Source organism: Lissotriton vulgaris, chromosome 1_1 (genome assembly GCF_964263255.1).
Source record: "Lissotriton vulgaris chromosome 1_1, aLisVul1.2, whole genome shotgun sequence".
Taxonomy (NCBI): Eukaryota; Metazoa; Chordata; class Amphibia; order Caudata; family Salamandridae; genus Lissotriton; species Lissotriton vulgaris.
In genome coordinates this window covers 1270260303-1270280451 of record NC_141685.1, presented here as the reverse complement: position 1 = coordinate 1270280451, position 20149 = coordinate 1270260303, and the positions used below count along the sequence as shown (strand labels likewise).

The window sequence follows — 20149 nt, the reverse complement described above, 5'->3', positions numbered from 1 at the left end:
AGGAGTGCAGTTCCAGGCACTGGTGGCAGGGATCCCTGTGCTCCTGCCTCGGACAGAACCAGCGGCTCGTGGGCACCCTCGCACTCTTCTCCCTCGAATCCTGTGCCTCTAATCTCATGGTGAAGGTGCTCCCCAGCAGACACGGTTCCCCCGACTGACTGGCTGCAGTAATATTCTTGCAACACCAGCTCCACTAGGTTTGCCAACGTTTGGTAGTGCCCTATTGATACACCCATCAAAAGTGGGGCTGCCACCTGCTACTGCATATCCAGGTTGGGGAAAGGAGGGTTGCTAGAGTAGACAGAATCCAGGCATGCTGGGTTATCTTCAAACTAACCTGCTCACAACAGGTTCGTGGGCCAGGTGGTGTGGGGTGTTCTGATGCACTAAGAGTGGAAGATCACCTCTCGTCTTTGACGCCAGAGTCTTCCAACAATAGAGTGAGCAGTGCTAACTACACATCCCACAGCAGCATCAGCTCCTCCTCCTGCATGTTGAGTGGGATGCCAAGGTGAGTTATTTTGCTATTGCACATTCACATTGGGGGGCTCGCCTGATAACACTTGCAGAGACGGAAGTCTGCAGTGATGCAGTGAATGGGTTGGTGGTACATGGGCACTCGGAGAGCCTTATGGGCTCCTCATGTCAGGGAGGCCTGGTCGGGGCTCCCTTCTCATAAGTCCTTCTCCACGTTCCTTCACTGCCTTCTAGCTATTGTAAGCAGCATTGCAGGCAGGAGTTGGTTTCCCGTCAACTTGTCTAGTGCATTTAAAGGAAAGGAAGATCACAGACCCAAGCACAAGATAAACCTCAATAAATGGATGAGGGCTTTGGTAAACTGTGTGAGCATGAGAACAATCACAAAGAAGGGATCATCATATTTAATGCTTTTGTGCGCTAGCATTAGTGGACCTCTGTGGCACTGTACAGCTCCCAGTCCCAAAAGCAGGCATCGTCAGAATCAGTTGAGGTGGTGTGCCTGCGTAAAATAATAAACTAGATTGCAGTTGGCTCATGCAGCTTGGTAAGCAACCATCTAAACAAATAGGAACACAGCATGATGGAGGATTTCCCCTTTCATGTTGTGCCATCACTGTTAACGCAACAGTCACAATATATCAGAGGAAGGCCTTTCACAGCCAACAGGCGAGCGATACAAGCACACTTTCAATGGAAGCACACCTTTTGCCCAGTGAAATGCTGTTCTCTAGGTAACAAAAACATGCGGGTGGAGCCGAAGTCCCTCCCTTAGTAGTTCTTCTTAAAGATGTTTTTCTAAGTATGGTATAATGTAGACACCCGTTGACGTGTCAAGCCAGACATAAAAAGTGGTTGGCTATGTAAGATAATTTAACTAATGCCCCAAAATGATAAATGTGAGAAACATTCTTGTTTGGAGACATGTTTCTAGGTAACCAAGTTTCCCATGGAAGGTCCCCAATGCTTTCATTAGGACGAACATTGTGAAGACATACATGTGCTATTGAAGTAGGATATCCTTCTGTTTTTCAACACCTATGACCCAACTAACAACTCTACACAAATGCTCTATTTCTCTGCTTTACATTATTGTACTGTACGTTGCTCCTGCTTTAGTACGACAAGTATGTCCAGAATTGGGTACTGTGCCCACTGTGAAAGAGTACTCCAGCTACACCTCACTGATGAGGTATACGCAAGCCAAAACCTGCTTAGGATTGCTTGCATTTCTGTTTATAGAGGACCTAGCCTGGTAGTTCATTTGGACAGTTCCTGTTGTAGCAGAACAAAGACTAATTTGCATATGGATGGTCTCTGTCTTGAGTGGAATGATGGGTGAAAACAATGGACCGGAAAGTGATTTGAGTAAACACCCATCGCAGAGATTAATTCAAGCACTTTATATATCACTTTGTTGCTGTCGGAATTTGTTTTTCAAATATTTCCTATTTATACAGTTTCTCAAATACATATTATTGATATCAAGGTGTGAGCCATAATTCGTTGTGTATTCAATGATCTTACTATATGGCAATGCTTAGGGAATTTATTCAGCCTATTAAATGTGCATAACCTTCGCTCTATTTGAAATGGTATTGCCACTGAACATATCTGAACATCTTTAGTTTAATTTCATTCATCTTATCACGGATACATGATCTCACTTCAAATTCAACAATAATTGAACCAAAGCGTGAAAGTTACATTTTGCTTTGGGAAGAATGCTTTCCTCCAAAGGCGTTCTCATTTCAATAGACTATTGGTACTTCTTGATTTTTCTTGTTGTGGCCACATTTTAACCAAAATAAATGTGGTTTTTTTTGTAAGTAGGTGGAAATTCTGTGTGCATTACCAAACAACGATGCAGCTATTTTAAAACCAAATTTAAAATACAGGAGTTTTTCAATCAGTCCTGCTTGGAGTCTTTACTCAAAAAACAATTTGACACCGCAGCAATGAATGACGAGATGTTAGTTTGGACTCTTGAGACTTTAAAACATCAATCACAAGAGCGATTGATTGATAAATTGCATGCTGAAAGATTAAGGACATGCAGGAAGAGTTGAGGTACAGGATGTTATTAACCAGAATGCAATGTCACAAGAAGGAGAACCTACTTAAGATCTGGCATTACTCGATGATAAATTAAGGTGCAGCCCATTTAGATCTTCTTTTAGTACCCATCCCATACACTGTAGTGTTCAACCATACTGGGCACAAACAAAATGTAATTTGTAATGTAAAAGATCTCCACAGCAACTTACCGTGGACCATTCTGAAGAGAGGCATTTTGGCTTGTGTTCGGGTTCAAATGCGTAGGTGCTGAACATGCTGCATCTACATACCCAGGAATCAAGAAAAGGTTTAGGTTAGTGATAAACAAGTGAACCAAGAGTTCATGTAAAACCATCTAGTCTTGTGCAAATGTCAGTTTCTTGTTTAAGAAATATTTCCAGCGTTTCCAGTTTACTTTTACTAAAACCTCTCTGTGGAGGGCAATTTTGTGAGTCAAGCAGGCTGAAATCTATAGATGTGTGTCCTTGATCACATAGTTCTACTCCAACACTCAGTGATGTAAACAAAATATCCATATATTGTTGTGCTGCAGTTCAAGCCTTATGGATTAAGCCATCAAGTTGAGGATGAGCCCCAGGAGCTCATGTACACAGGCAAATACATCATTTAGAGTGCATCAGGACTTGCGATGAAGTCATTTTCCACTGATTTCATGGAGATAAGTAATTCAAGGAACAAATTCTGGAGCGTTTGACATGGTGAAATGGGCCCCTCAGAAATACAGTTGTGATGTCACATATGGAGATAGCACACATCACAGAATTTAGATTCACCTGATAAGGAAAACATCACTTACCTGTACCAATCTGTATGCAGCAGCGTATGATGCTACAGATGCACACGTAGTGATTGTTATTTTACTTTGGAAGGAGTTGTTTTGGTTTAGAGGGGACTCATGATGCCTCCCTGGAAATCTACAATGCACCAGGACACAGACTCCATCTCGGATTGTGTTTTGCAAGTCCTTAAAGCAGTAGCTTGCGAGAGGAAATGAAGAGCAGCGGAACAGTGTTATAAATGTTGCATGTATTGCGTTTTTTCGCTGACGTGCCCCCTTTGCACATCATTTATTATACACAATCTTCATTTAAGAATGGATCTCATTTAATATCAATTGTGCATGCTTAGCACATAATTTGTTTTTGTAGGTGCAAAGCGCACCAACTGCTCATATATCATGTATCAATGTGCATTATACATTGCAAATGTTAGCAAATGTGCGACAGAATAAGCATGGTAAATCCTGCATTTTACACAATTAATCACAAGTATTGGGTTTTTTGTAATAAGAAATGGTATTTAGGTTTGATGCAAATGTGTGTTGGAGAAGAGATATCTTAAGCTTCCTTGGGTGCTTAGGGTGAGCTGCATGCTATGTACATCTTGGCTGAAAACCACAGGTTTGTGCTGCCAGCCTTTTCATCGCTCAAACGCCTTAACAGAGCAAAGCTATGACTTACTAAAAGCACAGTCGCCGATGAAAAACACATTTTTATTTGCAAGCAATGGCATGGATGTTAGATGTCATTTAGCAAACTCATATGGGTGCTTTGGTCCTAAGAAATATTTAGAGTTTAGAAAGGGAGGAATTTTACCACTGGCTGATTTCATCACTCAGTGCTCTGATTTAATGAACATCATTTAATGTGATGCTATTCATTTGTATAGATTGTTCAAGTTAGTTTAATTACAGCCACTGTATTGTTTTGTATTTACTATGCAATAGAGGAGGGCATTAATTATTATTAGCATAATGGAATGTTGGGAGCTTCATTGAAGGTAATGTAGTGGCCAACTGCTTATAACAGCTGGTATAAGCCTTCTGCTACAACATTTCAATATTTGTACCTGTTTCTCCGTATTTATTTCATAATACTCTACCCTTAGTGGGTGGAATGTTCTAATAGCCTCACAGCCCTTCTGCCTTGAGCTATACTAGTTGCTAAACCCCCTCTCCTTCATTCAAAGCCTGGGCCGCTGTGTCAGGGTCTTAAAACAACTGGTATAGCCCTCGGCAGTAGACAATGAGGCCATAATGAAACCCTTTCAGATCTAGGATTTGGGTTTCTTGTATGAGTTCCTCCATGTGGAAAGGGGCTCTGGAACTCAGTAATATAAACATCCTGTATACAAAAAACAACTTGGAGGTCTTTTAGTGTTCCAGAATTGCTAGGCGCACTACCTGGGTGGCCGTAAAGTGGTATAGTTAGAAAGGTAGTTAGTGTAGGCAATGAGGCGAGCGGTAATACCTCACAACCGCTCCAAGATGGACCAGCAAGCTGATCCACACAATTAGAAAATCAACAATGCCCCTGCGCTATACACATATAGTAATGGACTAGTATTGATGTAAGTATTTGTAGGACAACAATAGAAGTAATGAGGACAAATCTAAACAATTCGTGGTTCTCCGAGAATGGGTATTGAGAAGTGAAAACACATGGATGGATAAACAGTCTGTTCTTGGTGTAGTCACTTCTGTTTATTGTTCCAAATCAAACGCCAACACGTGTTTCATCGCAGGGAACATACTGCGAATCTTCAGGGCTTGATTCAAACACTTCTAGGATTAAAGACATTCCATCCAGACGTCTGTGACGGACACGAGATACGCGGCGCCGGGAAACCAAAAGAGGGGGAACTCTACAGATTAGGTGAACTTCCTTTTCGCTCCAAACGGCGTACAAGCAAACGGCGAACTGTTTTTACCCTCCCGGTTGTCACACTACTCGTGATTAATTGAGATCCGGCACTGCCCAAGTATAGAATCTTGGTAATCCGAACTTAGGATTCCATACAACGCCCGAACTGGGCTTTTCATCGATACAAACTTTTACCCCGGTTTCGTTTTCCTAACAAGGATACGCAACAGAATCTTCACACTGACCGGCTCTTTCCCCCTAAATCACTAGCACTAAATGATTAAGGATTAGACGTCCGGATGGAATGTCTTTAATCCTAGAAGTGTTTGAATCAAGCACTGAAGATTCGCAGTATGTTCCCTGCGATGAAACACGTGTTGGCGTTTGATTTGGAACAATAAACAGAAGTGACTACACCAAGAACAGACTGTTTATCCATACATGTGTTTTCACTTCTCAATACCCATTCTCGGAGAACCACGAATTGTTTAGATTTGTCCTCATTACTTCTATTGTTGTCCTACAAATACTTACATCAATACTAGTCTATTACTATATGTGTATAGCGCAGGGGCATTGTTGATTTTATAAACATCCTGTAGACTCCCAGGACTGACTGATACCCTATACAAAGCATCTTCAAATGTGTCATGCAAGGTACGTGGGTCACAGTCCATTTGACTTTCTAGCTCGAGTTGGTAAATAGGCATCAACCTGTGCGTTACAGAAGATTTAAGATGTCTAAAAGAGGACTGTATTTGCTGGTGAAAAATGTATCATCGGTACTATTACAGATATCTGCTAATGGGAAATTGCCCAGGAAATCCGCTGAGGCTTCCTTTCTTGTAGAAAGTTTTCTAGGGACAGGCGATTGGTAAGAACTGCTACTGTAATTGGGTTGTCAAGGTGTAACTGCAAAATCAACAAACCTTTACTTAGTTTTCCAGATGGACTTTGTAGATCAACATAGTACATAATGGCATCTTTAAGCTACTGACTGAGGTTGTAGGAAAAATGAAAGTAAGTCAATAGATTTAGTGACATGAAAAGGAGGGGGTATCTTTGGCAAGACACAAGGGTGCACCCCAAGGACAACTTGATCTCTGTATACCGTTATAAAATTTCAGTAACTGACTAAGCAGCTGTGACCCGTGCAGGTAAAAGCGGTGGGGCCGGGTTGTTGGGGCTGAGGAGGGGGAGGGGGGGGGGGGGGAGGGGGGGGGGGGAGGGGGGAAATGAATGAATTAATTTTCCTAGTCATCGCCCGTCGAAATTACCCCATCACCCTACCACTTTTACCTGCACGGGCCGCAGCTGTGGGTAAGCCTCGAACTCACTCTACAGATTAAAGTTATAGCTACCACAAAGGCTACTTTCCAGGATAGGGACTGTAGTGGGCATTGTGAGAAGTTGGCCTGGCATATGCTGTCCACTATTCTAGTGGGCACCTTGCACCAGTCCAAATGACCCTTATTGATGGTAGGTTTAAAGACAACCTATATAGAAAGCTATCCTAGTGGTAGCCGTGGAGAGCAGCCTTCAGGCTAAGTCTTGAAGGAATGTAAAGCAGTTTGTTTTACCAGTCTATAATCTCGTGAAAGACCAAATGAAAGTAGAACCACACCAGGTATATATATATAAAATATATGTATTTAATCTAAACACATCCCTCTAGTCTCTTTATGAGGCTAGAGGCAAAAGTACACACAGTAAACTTATTTAGCACACAGTAATTTAGCACAGTATACGTTTAGCACTAGGGGCGTCACAAACCATATACTAAGAATGTGGTATAAGTACAACTATAGTCAGAGAAAAGGCCTAGGGCCTGTAAAACTGCTGGGGAAACCAGGAACCACCCAAGGTAGGGACGCAGGAGACCCACAAGGGACGCGTGCAGTGTCTAAACACAGCCTCGAATCACCATTGACTTCTATGGAGAAAGTTGCGATTAGATTTTTAAAGGGTAGGGACACTTAGGAATGGACTAGGAGCAAACACCTTGAGAACTGGACAGTTCGAGAGTCAAGACCCAAAGGAGCACCAAAGTGCTCGTGTTACCTCAGCCACGGGTGCATAGGTGTCTTTTCGTGTCGGGTTTCGTCGTCATTTCCTATAGCGAGCTGCAAAGAAGGGCTGCAGGCGACCAGGTGAAAAGTGTCCGGAGGGAACCAAAGGTGGATCAAAGATATGAAGAACCTGAAAGCAGAGGGGACACAGTCTGGGTCACTTGCCAATGACCAGGGAGGCAATAATAAGATGCCCACCGATGTCGGGTGATTTCAGGTGCAGAAGGTGAAGCGTGACTCTTCAGCCACGAGGATCAGGAGGTGTAGACGACAGCCAGGAGCTGGATTCGAACTGTCCCACGTCGGATGTCGAGTGCTGCGGTGTCGGCTTCTGGATTGGACCCAACAAGCCTTGGCAACAGCAACCCATGCAGAATGCAAAGATTGGCTTCGGAACAGACCAGCAAGGTCATAGGGATTCACCCTTTGGAGGGGAGTCAGGTCACATCAGGAGCAACCAGAGAAGCCCAAGAAACAAAAGTTACCTTCGTGGGGACCCACCAGTCGACGGACCAGGGATCGCAAAGGGGCTTTGAGTAGAAATGCTAGAAGCGGGCCCACTGAACACTAGTGGAGTGTAGGCTCACAATCTTCGGGGCAGATGGTGCTCAGGGCTTGGACTACGAGTAGCCCAATGCACAACTTCAGGAAACCTCGGGAAGTAGGTGCACTAGCAAATGTGAATGTGTCCAGGAGTTCCAGTCCCACGTCTCTCGTGATGGCTACAGGTTTCAGCTTTGCTGTGATCTCTTGTCGGCCTCGGAGATGTCTGGGAGTCCATGTCCTGTGTTTCAAATTCTTCGGGATCCGATGGGAGCCTTGGAAATACAGACGGGCAAGATGCTTCTTTGGTGCCTGTTTGAAAAGAGGAGTCACTCCTTGACCCCAAGGGAGATCCTTCTGTCTTCTAGTCAAAATAGAATGATGAAGTTCCAGGATATATGTTGCAGCGTTTCGTCCAGGGTAATCTAAAGTCCTGAGGACTGGGTTCCTATACTTATACTAAGTTTAGTGGTTGGAGTAACTCTAAGGTCCCACCTATGGGAGGATCTGGTGATGGGGTGGTTACACCCCTTCCCCTTTGTCCAGTTTTCTGCCAGAGCAGGGGCTGAGTGCCCCTGCAACCAATTTGAACTGAGGTATGCACAAGGACACCAAGTGTGCCCCCAGCACTGTCTGAAAAGCATTCACTGAATGCACCCGCCCAGCAGGAGGTCAGACTCGTGTCTGTGGCAGCAGCATCCATTTTGTGATGCTGGGCCTCTTTTAAACTATTACCGGTTAGGCAAGTGTGTACATGTCTTCTCCCTCTAGAAGGGTGGAATTCTACCCCCACCGCCAGGACTGGCAGGTGGGTAGGATTCCAAAGTGTTTGACCCCAAACACTTTTGACATGTTTTGATGCAGCCATTCCAAAGTTAGCATTTACCACAAGGTTATAATGCACTTAAGAGTAAATGGTATGGCTGTATCACAGAACAACTACAGAGAAGTGATTTTGAAACGCTGCAGAGGGGCTCAGCTCATGCTTAGGCACCCTCTCACACAAGCACTCTGCCTTCAGGATTGTCAAGGCCTGCCATAGGAGTGACTTATAGGTTTATAGGAGTCTGTATTTAAAGGTAGATATAGGTAGCCTATATCTTAGTAACGGGTGCAAGCACCACCTTACCCAGGCTGTAGTAGCAAACCTGTGGTGCCATTCTGGAAGGCTTCCCAGGGGTGGCATAATACATGCTTCAGCCCCTGGTAGGCCTCTAGGGTACCTATGCCCTTGGTACCTAAGGTACCATATACTAGGGTTTCACAAAGGGTAACCCAGTAACCAATCTGGAGTGTACCTAAAGTAGATGCAATCAATTTAGAGAGTAAGCAGCTAGGCTGGGGTCCTGGTTAGCAGGACCCCAGCCAGACTAAAGTCGACAAATCAGTGAAACACCAGCAAAAAGTGGGGGTAACCATAGTCAGCAGATCCTACTCTCCTACAGGCATGATTAAAGTGGCTCTAATGTAGGCTTTGTAAGCTTGGTAAGAACCATATTAAGATCCAATAAAGGGATATGAAGTGCTCTAGGAGGCATTATCCTTTTAAGAAGTTGTTTTTACAGGAGGAATTCTGAATATAGACCAGTGTTCCCCATTTTGTAGATACATCACTGCTATTGCCAAGTGTGCGTGTAAAGGCTAAACCAGATTTTTGAATATGCAAAATGATTCCAAACATGTTTTGCACTGGGAGTGTTGAAGGCTGTATATTAAGAGTGTTACAGTGATATACAAATCTCTACTATCTAACTATAAAGCATTCACAGGTAATAAGATGTCTAGCTTCTTAAAATTATTATGCAAACCTCAAGAAGTTGTAAATCCCGAACCTCACGACTTCAGGTACCAAACTGCAAGACTGAACGCCATGTAGCTGGTGTGTACTAACTGACATTGATGTTATTCAAGCAGATGTGTTCAACTGCAGCTTTCTGGGAGGATGAACAGACATTGAGGCATATGGAGAACCACAGCTGACAAGCCCAAGTTGAGGTAATGAGGATCAAAGTCATTGATGTAGTCCGCATTTTCATCATGAAATATAGCATCACTAGTAGCAGGAGTAAAAGCATATGCAAATATCCCTGACCAGCTGGTTCACAGAGCACAGCCCATGGATAGGGGGTGAGGGTACATGGACAGTAGGTTCACACATTTTAATGATTTGTGTGGTAAAGATGCCTACTCCTGGTTTGCCCCAATGGTGGAAGTGATAATTGAGCACCTGAGTGGGTTTGCCGAGAACTCCTGCTAAGCTGATCAACAACATCGTTGTCTATCCCATGTTTTTTTTTTTACCAAGAAGGATGCATGGTGGTATATTACCCAGTTCCAAATTGCCTGTGCAAACTTGGCAATTGAGCCCTTACTTTTGTATATAATACATTACAGTTGTGTTGCTCATCTGAATGAGAAGCACCTCTCAGTAAATTCGGTTTTGAAAAGCTTGGAGATCTAACTGTACTGCATAGGTTTCAGCACATTAATGTACACAAGGCATTGTTGGGGTGGACCATGGTCCCTTTATTACGAGGTCACCCATGTGAGCTCTCAAACAGATTAGGGAGGTGTGTGCATTCAGGATCAATTGCAGGTGTGATCTCAAACAACCTGTCCTGTAAGTATTTCTCCCAATATCACCATCATAGTTTCAGTCAAACACAGGGTTTTCCGAACATTAGATCGGTCCAATTTTCAGTCGCTTGTGTCCATTGGCGGCAAAAATATTCTTGAAAAGGGTAAATCATTCCCAGCAACCACATTATCATTCTCATGGTGGGAGAACGGGTTGTCTGGTAAAGAGGAAGCAGCTTTGGAAACACCATTTTTTCTCTAGTTGCTTGGGTGTGCGTTACCTGTAACTGCATTGGGTGTGGCTCCCTGGTATGTGTTGAGGACAGAGGGGCAATTTTTTCACACACAATGTGAGTCCTAAATTGTGAAACAGCAGAATTGTTCGAGTTTGGGCAAGGCATTGTACTTGGCCTCTTCCATTTAATAGTCAAACTTTCAGGTACCCAAACAAATGAATGGGACTGTGCCAGAGATGTGATACTACTACTGCAGAACATTAGGTAAACACCCTGGGGCCTGAAGGGTAGGACTTTGAATTGGTACTTAACTGTATGTACTATGGAACATTAGGTGCCGCTCCCAGCCTGTTTTTGGAGTTTGCTTTCCTCTGCCACAACCGGGAAGCACAGGGGGGCGAGGAGAATCGGAGGCCCACTGACGCCACACACCTGGGCTGTATTCCAACCCCGCCCACAGCGCAATATCAAAGCTCATGGCACCCGCTCCGCGGAACGCGCGCGCCGGGTGAAGCCCGGGCCAAGGGCAGGCCCGTTTGAGCCCGTTCGAGGCTGGAGCAGGTTGGGCTGGGCCACCCCCCTAACGGCAGAGAATTTATGAAACCTGTAAGTTAATTTACCACCTTTTGAACGGTTTACGAACTTACAATGGCGGGTCGCCCAGGAAGAGGGAGCAAAGCCACTCCTGGTGGCTCAGTGGTGGGCACGCTCAACCAATTTATTGTTAGAGCAACGTCAGTGTTAGCGCGAGAAATTGAGTTGACAGAGCGACGGCTTTCCTTAGAGCCGGCCTATATCAAAATATCATCCTTGGGTAAAATTGCGCAGTCTAAAACCCCAGAGCGACATGTAGCTTCAAGCTCTACTAATAATTCATCAGCTATAAGTTCGGAGAGTGATTTAACAACTATAGATATAACTATAGACTCAACTATAGATATAGCGAACACTCTGGTAGGCGAGCTCCCCAATGCACAGCCATCAGGCAACACTAATTTAGTGATCAGGGTACCTGAAGGGGTGTCAACTCGTGCATCGACTTTAGCTGAATCCGGTGCCAAATCTTCATTGCCAGGACCTACAACAGGAGCGAAACCAAAAAAGAAGAATGGAGAGGGTGCAAAAAGGGGAAAACAAGGAAAAGGGGCTAAAGCTATTAGTTCTGCTCTAACACCTGCAGTGCACACTACCCATGAATTAGCATCAGAGTCAGCTAATACTCCTAGAACAAATACCTCAGGTGACAATCCGCTAGTCCTGGATGAGGGGTTTTGGACAAAAGTTGGAGGAATTGTAACATCTTCTATCCGACCGATTTCAGACAGATTAAAGGTCATTGAAGAAAGACTGAAGAAATTGGAACAATTGACATTATCAAATCTTGAACTCTATAAAAAGAACTTTCAAACAGTCTCATCAACGACCCAACAAAGTCGAACCCATCATAATAACGCAAGTAACGTGCAGACGCAAATGTTCACGTCTCAGATACCTGTACTTGATTTAACGAAAGGCACCTCATGTCGTGATGCTGAAGGTGGACTGCAAAATAAGAAATCTAGAAGTATACTGGAAAAAACGGACTTACCAAAGACAATCAGTGTAACAAATCTTATAGTGAATGGGGGGGGGACTACCAAAGGGAAGGGCAGAAATGAAATTAAGGTAAAAGATTACCAAGGTTCCCTGTTCCCAAATATAGATCTAACACCGGAATCCGTCCCTTATGTTGTAGTCTTGACAGGGGTTCCTGAACTTGGTAAAGGTAATCAGGAATCGTTCACAGAGTTGAAAAACAAAACTATATATTGGCTTAATGCCAATAGACCATTAGGCCATCACATACACAGTAAAATTCTATTTGTACGTAGAGTTAATTGGGTGGGAAGTAGTAGGAAAAGTATATTGGGGGATTGCATCATTGTAAATTTCGAGGACATGCAAGCTGTACAACATATTTGTGGTGGTTGGCCACATTTCCAGAGAACAAGAATTCAGCCACTTGATTTAACCTATTTCTACAGCCCCCATTCGTACAGAATTAATCATGCCCAACAGGGGAGATCTCAGGAAGGGTGGAATGGTGTAAACTGCTCTAGAGGTAGTTTTGACTGAGGGATTTGGTCTGGAACTGGGTTTCCCCACTAGCAACAGGTATAGTGTACTCAACATGGTCGATTGACTTACCCCAAGAGCTGCTACTCCGATGAATTTTAGGGATATAGTGAGGGGAAAAAGGGTTGGAGACAACTTTGTGAAAGGAAATTCTCTAATGCAGGTATGGGAAGGTACAAAACATACATTGTAGATGGTAAAATGGACACAGACTAACCCCGGCGTCGATGTAGTAGACAAGCAACACACACAGTACAAATGTCACACCCAACTCCAATAAGAAGAGCTAGGGAAAAAGTTGTGGGAAACAACTAACAGGCCTTAGATAATAGTTTGTATTTTTCGCCCCGCTGTAATGAAATTGTAAGTGAAATAGACAGTAAAAAAATCAAGGGATATAGAGAAGGGTCTTACCATCAAACTAATGCCCTGGAACATCGCAGGGCTGTCAAGTAAGATCAGGGACCCGGGCGGTCTATCTTTTATGCAACATTTCTCTATCATTTGTTTGCAGGAGTGCTGGGAACAGGAGGCCATTCATGTTAATGGCTACCGTACTTTCCATACTTCTGCAACACAATCAATGAGGGGCAGAAATAAGGGGGGGTCTTTGTACTTATGTTTCAAATCTGATGAATAACATAGTAACGGGATCTAACACTGATCCTGCTTATTATCAAATCTTGGAGAGGACCCTGAGAGGAATTCAAAAAACTGTTTTGATTAACCTTTATAATAACATTCCGAAAATAGAAATAACCAAGGTTTTTGTAGATATCCTCCAAATTCTAATGAATATCGAAGATAAAGACCCTGGCGATAGATGTATTTTATGGGTGGGCGACTAACTGTTTTTTATGTCCACATAGTCCTTTAGGCATTTGTGGCTTGGATAATGGTAGAGACGTCCCTAGCACACATTTTTCACATACGACCCTGGGGAGTCACCTTAATGATTCAATTTTCCAACTAGACTTGGGTTTCGTAAACAAATTATGTACTTCACCGGTTCCCTTTGAACCTACTTTTATTGGCAGGGGATGCAAGTCAGTAATAGATTTTGCACTGATTTCAAATCGCCACTCGTCATGTTGTTAATTATAAAACATGTGACATTGCAATGAGTGATTATTTTCCAATTAGCCTATCCCTCTTTTTTTGCGGAGAGCACTAATAAAGAGAATGATCTAATAGATAGTCTATATAGCTATAGAGTAAGCCTAGCAAAAAATAACGGATACGCAATAAAATGGAATAAAGTAGAGCCTGCAGCATTCCTTGAAACCCTTGTTAAAAACAAATACCAAGATTTCGAAATATGCCTTTCTGAGAATGATGACCAAATTAAAGTTAGAGGCTTTCCGTAATATCTCTGCAGAAATTCATAATCTTCTTACAGGTTCTCTGAAGAAATGCAAAGATAAGGCGCAAAGATGTTCGACCGGGACTGTAGCAAGGCCCTTGCTTGCACACTTGTTACTGGTACTCAAAAGCCTACCAAGGAATGTGGTTGAAATAAGACAGGCCAGACCCACATACAAACATGCAATTAAAAAACGTACGAACCAACTAAAGCAGGAGGCCTGGCAGGTGTTACATCAAGCCTGTATGTCTAAAGATAACATAGGGTTTTGGAAGGCGGTAAATGCCCCTTTCTTTTCTGATAATAAAACTAATATAATGGAAGTGGCTATCACTGAAGAAAAGTGGGTGACTTATTTTACTGAGCTTTATCAAAAAGATGATCAAACTGATAAAGCTAGTTTTGATCAAATTGGAGGTGAGGAAACTGTCTCGGGGATTATTCTAAATTAATATTGAATTTTCAATATCAGAAGTTGAAATTGCTATTAGTGAGAGCGCATCAGGGAAAGCTTCAGGACCGGATGGGGTGCCGGTTGATACATATAAATCCAACAACGAGCTATGGGCCCCTCTTTTAACCAATGTATTAAATAGCTGCAACAAACATGGGTTCCTCCCTACATGGCAAGAGCTATTGTGATCCCAATTTTTAAAAAAGGAGATCGCAACTAACCAAAATGCTACCGCCCAATCTCTTTATTAGATTCACTAATAAAGGTAGCAGGGAGGGTAATACTCCATAAACTACAACTTTGGGTGGAAGAAAAAAACATTCTCTCGAAGTTCCAATATGGTTTTATATCAGGTCTAGGGACTACAGAACAAGGTCTGAATTTAGCCCTGATCATAGCTAATTACGTGGCGGCAAAAAAAGAAAAATTATTTTCAACATTTCTCGATCTGAGCTCAGAGTTTGATTGCCTAAATCATAAGGTATGGACCATATTACTGCAACTAGGAATAGATATAAATCTGCTGAATTTTATTAAAGAGTTATATCGGGGGGCTGGGGCAAGGGTGCGGTTTGGGAATCAAGGTGAGTGTACTCATAAATTTGCCATAAAAAAAGGAGTAAGACAGGGATGCATACTCACACCCTTATTATTCAACTTATATATAAATAGTGTGGCTTCCCACCTTATCCAAGACAAACAGGATTACCCTCAGGTTAAGAATGCACTTATCCCAATCTTATTATATACAGCTGATGCAGTAATTATGGCACGGACTCAAGTAGGCCTACAAAGATCGCTCACTAACTTCTCAGATTATATAAATGATCGGGGTCTAAAAATTAACATAAGTAAGACACTTACTATGTGTTGTACCACAAAGAAATCCTACATGTAAGATCTTTCTCTCGAACACAAAAATAGATATAACGAATACCTTTTCTTACTTGGGCATTAATTTTGACAAGAAGGGGACCTGGTCTTCGGCAGTTGAAGCAAGGAAACTGGCCTTCTTGCACGCCATTGGAGTGGTGAGAAACTTTTCCAATAAGCTGGGGGTAGACATGTGCCAGTGTTGGTAGACATATGTAAATCTAAATGTGTGTCTACTGCAACATACGGCGCAGGAATATGGGGGATAGCAGACACTCACAACATACAGCTTTGTGAGAACGCTTTCCTCCGTTACCTTCTAGCTGTTCCAGGCTCCACCTCTACCTATGTGTGCCATAAAGAACTAGGTATGAATTACATCTCCGACCCCAAAGTTAGCCCTATTCTTCTATGGCACAAGGTGTGGTTTACTGATGAGACTAGTTTTAACAGAGACATAATTATAGACTGTCTCAATCTTGACGGGGCGACTAAAATCCATTGGATTATGTATGTAAAGAAATTTCTAATTAATATCGGGTACCCCGAATACTTTGACTCCCCGACCTGCTTAGCGACAGTATCAAGGAAGAAGCTAAAAGAAATTTGCCTTCTCTCCTTAGAGAACAAACGTTGGCTGACGGAGAATAGCAAGACCTCAGTCATGGATAATCAATTGATTCTTCATGGACAGGGGATTCAGTCCTCTTTGATTCTTACACAAAGTAGTTATTCTCGCATGTTACTTACACGATTCGGGGGTCGGGGGGGGGATGGGGTGGGGGGCTGTTTCTTCAGACTAGTTACATTCCCTGAGTTGAACTCCTGGTCTAAAAACCTGATATTGTGCCCCTGTGACGATATGTCTGTACAATCGACACCACATTGCATATTGTTTTGCAAATTGTATTCCTTGCCGAGGAAAAGATTTCTAACGCCTATGCTGAGAAAGTGGTGTATGAGACAGTGTAGACCGGCTCTCATTAGATTACAAATGCTAGAAGATGAATTGATCATGTACTTAGTGTCATCGTTTTAAAAAAATATTATTAGACATCGGATCTCTATGAATTAACTAAATTCCTTAAGATACTGTATTGTCCTTTTAAATGTGTTTTACTGTTGCAGCATTTATACATTTTATGATGATCATGTGATTTTTAAACTGTGTTCTTATTTTGTGCTTTTGTGATTTTTATATGTAAAATCAAATAAAGCGTTTTATTTTTTTATTTTTACTACGGAACATTAGGTGCTGGAAGTGAGCTGCATGTTTGGGAAAGTTAAAGTAGAGGTAATTGATTTTGAGGATCGCCATGTACTTTCCCACTTGAAGAAACCACAATACACCACTGTTTGAAGGCCCTAAATTCACACGTTAATTTTCATACTCTCCTTGTCCAACGGGGAGGATTACCTGTTCGCTTTTACGTATTTCACTTTGTGTACAACCAGAGCGTAAGGTGGGCCATGCCCATGAATAAGTAAAGGATCTTGTTGTCCAAGGTTGATCTGGTCATTGACCCTCAGTGTAACAACTCTTATCTTTACAGGGTCTTTAAAATTACGTGCAGAGCAGCTTAACATGGTCTTTAGCATGAGAGGCAACTTTGCAGTGCTTTGTAGCAGACACTGAAAAGGTTTCAATGAAAAGTCACCCTCTTCATCATCCTGTGCACAGGGATTTTGTGGTGCTGTTAGTGTTATCTGCTGGAGAGGCCTTGACAGGATAGGTCTCCAAAGAGGGTTTTGCCCTGTACATTTCCCAAGCATCATCTTGTTGCTCGAGTGGCCCAGGATCGTGATAGATTGGCAAAAGTTCTGCTGAAAGGTTCTGGTGAGAATTTAAATGTATGGAGTGTGAAGAGGACATCTGTGGTGGTAGAGGTGGTTATGGTGGTTGGGTAGTATCAACCATTCTCTTCTTTGGTAATGGTTTGTGCCTGAACTCCTGAGATATAGCCTCATCGCAAGTAAGTGTTGATTTTTTATAGGCTTTGTGGTGGAAGGTGGCAGTGCAACAATGTGACCATTGACTGAGTCAGTATATGTATTTTGTTGCACATCAGCTGCTCACTTTCTTGTGGTGTGCTTAAAGTGGAATTTTTGCTTGAGGTGGTATGCTCATCTTTCAGTCTTGGAAACCAAAGGTCAGGCCCTTTTCTTGGGTATTAGCTTCATGGAGGGCCCTGGTAAACCATGGCCTATGATGCTGGATCTGAGGCTCATACGCAGACTCCAATTCTGTTGGGAGTCTGAAATATCGAATGTCTTCCTCCTGTCCACATTAAATCAACTCCTTTGATGTCTTTGGTGATTGCAGTAGACTTGGTAGAGTATGGGTGCTGCATTGTGTAGTAGTACACCCACCTTTGGTCCCATTGGCACTGAATAGTCTTTCTTCTGGAAGGCATTGCAACCCGAACATGCACTTTCGTTGTGGTCCCTCTTTAAACGAAGTTGACTGTACCAACTGTTGCCCATCAACTGGAATTTATTAGTACAAGTGTGCAAAAATGTAAATAGTGTTTTCACCTTCCCATCCCCGCAAATAGTCATTATTATATGACCTCATCTCAAGATCAAACTTTTCGGTCCGAAAGCGGTTGCCAGTTGTGAGATGTAGTTGGTGTCTTGGATAAGTTGTAATTTTCTAGCTCAACACTGGATGGCAGAGCATGCCACTACAGCATTACATGCTGCAAACATTCAAATTACCCTCAACTCAGAAAGAGGGCCTTGGTCTGTTAGCTTGGTCATACTAGTTTGCTAATACAGGAAAACTTACTTAAACCCTAGTTCTGCTTGTAGGAATCACCATTGAACATTAGAGAAGTACTGCCCATCTGAATGTTCATGTAACACTTTCTGATTAGGATGTAGATTTAAATGTGGCTGAAAAAAATGCTTTTGATGAAGTGCAGACCCAATAGATCTGCAGCCTATCACAGGCTAAATGAATGGGATTTCAAATGCTTAAACATGAACATAAAAGCCATTTAAAAAAAAGAATCCCAAAATCAAGCTCAATGCATTATTAACCCTGTCAAATAAAAAATGACAAATGAGGAAATGAAGCTAGATATGCAGCAGCTTCAAACTAGCAAAGAAAATGTACTCTGCTCCTTTAAAGGATCAGCAAGCAACTTCTGCCTCTCAGCATAGCATGTACAGTTCATCATTTCATTTTATTAGGTAATCTAGGATCTCCACTCTGGACATCTCCAATACTGGTTGTGTGTCACTGAGTAGGGTGGACTTTAATGAAGAGTCCTACTATGCAGAACTAGGATTACAAGTGCCTTAAACAGCTAACCCACCGATAGATCGGAGCAATTTTCTAAGATATTTCTCAAAGCAGCTAGACATTCCAGAGACTCAGAATCCCATCTATGTTTAAAAGGGTGGATACAACATCATATCACTACCTTGCAAATATCTTTATAAGGAACATTCCTTAGTAAGGAGATATTTACTTATCTGGTAGAAAGGTTTTGGTCCTTGATGCTATTTGGGATTCATATGCTGTCCTGTCACCTAGTGGCCGAGTCTTGAAAGGTAAATTTGTTTGAGGCCTTATGGGTACTGACTAAAAGATGTGCCATACGGAGTTGCTGACTACCGATGATGTCAACAGTTACCCACAAAGCAAGTGGGCACCATATTTCGATTCCCTTTCCCCTCTGTTATGGTGACCTCTGAAATTTTACTTCACTTCCTTTAAACTTTTTTAAATGTTTAACTTTTTTGTATACCTCCATCTTTACACGGGGGAGCTAGATGGGTGACATATTAATCAAAAATTACAGCTATGTAACAATCTCCTTTTGCAGTGTAAAACTATTCTGAGGATATGCAGCAGTATTAGTAATCTGAGAAAGGTGGGAGTGAAATCTGGGTGTTTGCAAAAAGGTATATAAGAATCTTCTGTCCTAAATGTGTCTTCTGGTTCCCATGGATATCTACAATATAGTGAATACTAAGGTATTAGCTGAAGACCTAGTTGGCATGCATATGTCATTGATGCCAACATTATCGAGGAAGGCTTATGTTGCACCGTCCATCCTTGTAGAGCACACCCTCTGTTTTTGTCTAGGTCTTGCCAAGTCAGTAGGTAACATATTTATGTAGTTTTCATTTCATTTGAAACTTTAAGCCCTTTGCATGCTGCCCTGTGTGCAAAAAACGCTTTTTTCACTTTTCCCAAGTGACATTGTATCTTGTATGAAGTAAACAAGATCTCTCCTTACCATTGGGCAGTGCAGCACTTTTTCAGCTTGTGCTTTAAGTTGTTGGAAAAATGTATGTAACTGAATAGACTGGTTCACATGAAAGCCATGAACTTTGGAATAAGGAGAGGGTTAGCGTGCTTAACTACTTTATCCTTGTGTTTTTGTTGAAAAGGTACTTCAAGCCTGTAACGTATTCTACGAAATGAGGAGACTACAATTACAAATGTTGTACTCCGCATGCGTTATTTCAGCCCTGCTTTGTGTAAGGCTCAAACAGCTGTTTAATGAGCGGTTTTATCACCAGATTTAGACTTCACATAAATGTTGCAATTGGCCTAAGTCTGCAAATTTCGTTGTTCCTTCAACAAACCTTTGAATTAATAGAATGGCAAAAGGAATGGGTTACTATCTCTTCGTAGCCTGTAGTTTGCTCTGCATACTCCTGCCATCTACTGTTGGGTGTGGATATTTACAGTTGTTGAAAGAAGT

The 20149-nt window shown here is 42.4% G+C and overlaps 1 protein-coding gene across 2 annotated transcripts in view; it reads right to left on the bottom strand.

Annotated features, from left to right (window-relative positions):
• The window catches only part of LOC147748974 (uncharacterized), a 737146-nt gene that overhangs the window by 349930 nt on the left and 367067 nt on the right, over nt 1-20149 (bottom strand). For both annotated transcript variants that reach the window (XM_086964737.1, XM_086964747.1), the window contains one exon: nt 2745-2817. In XM_086964737.1, coding sequence (XP_086820863.1) covers nt 2745-2817 — 73 coding nt within the window. The remainder of the gene's footprint in view (nt 1-2744; nt 2818-20149) is intronic.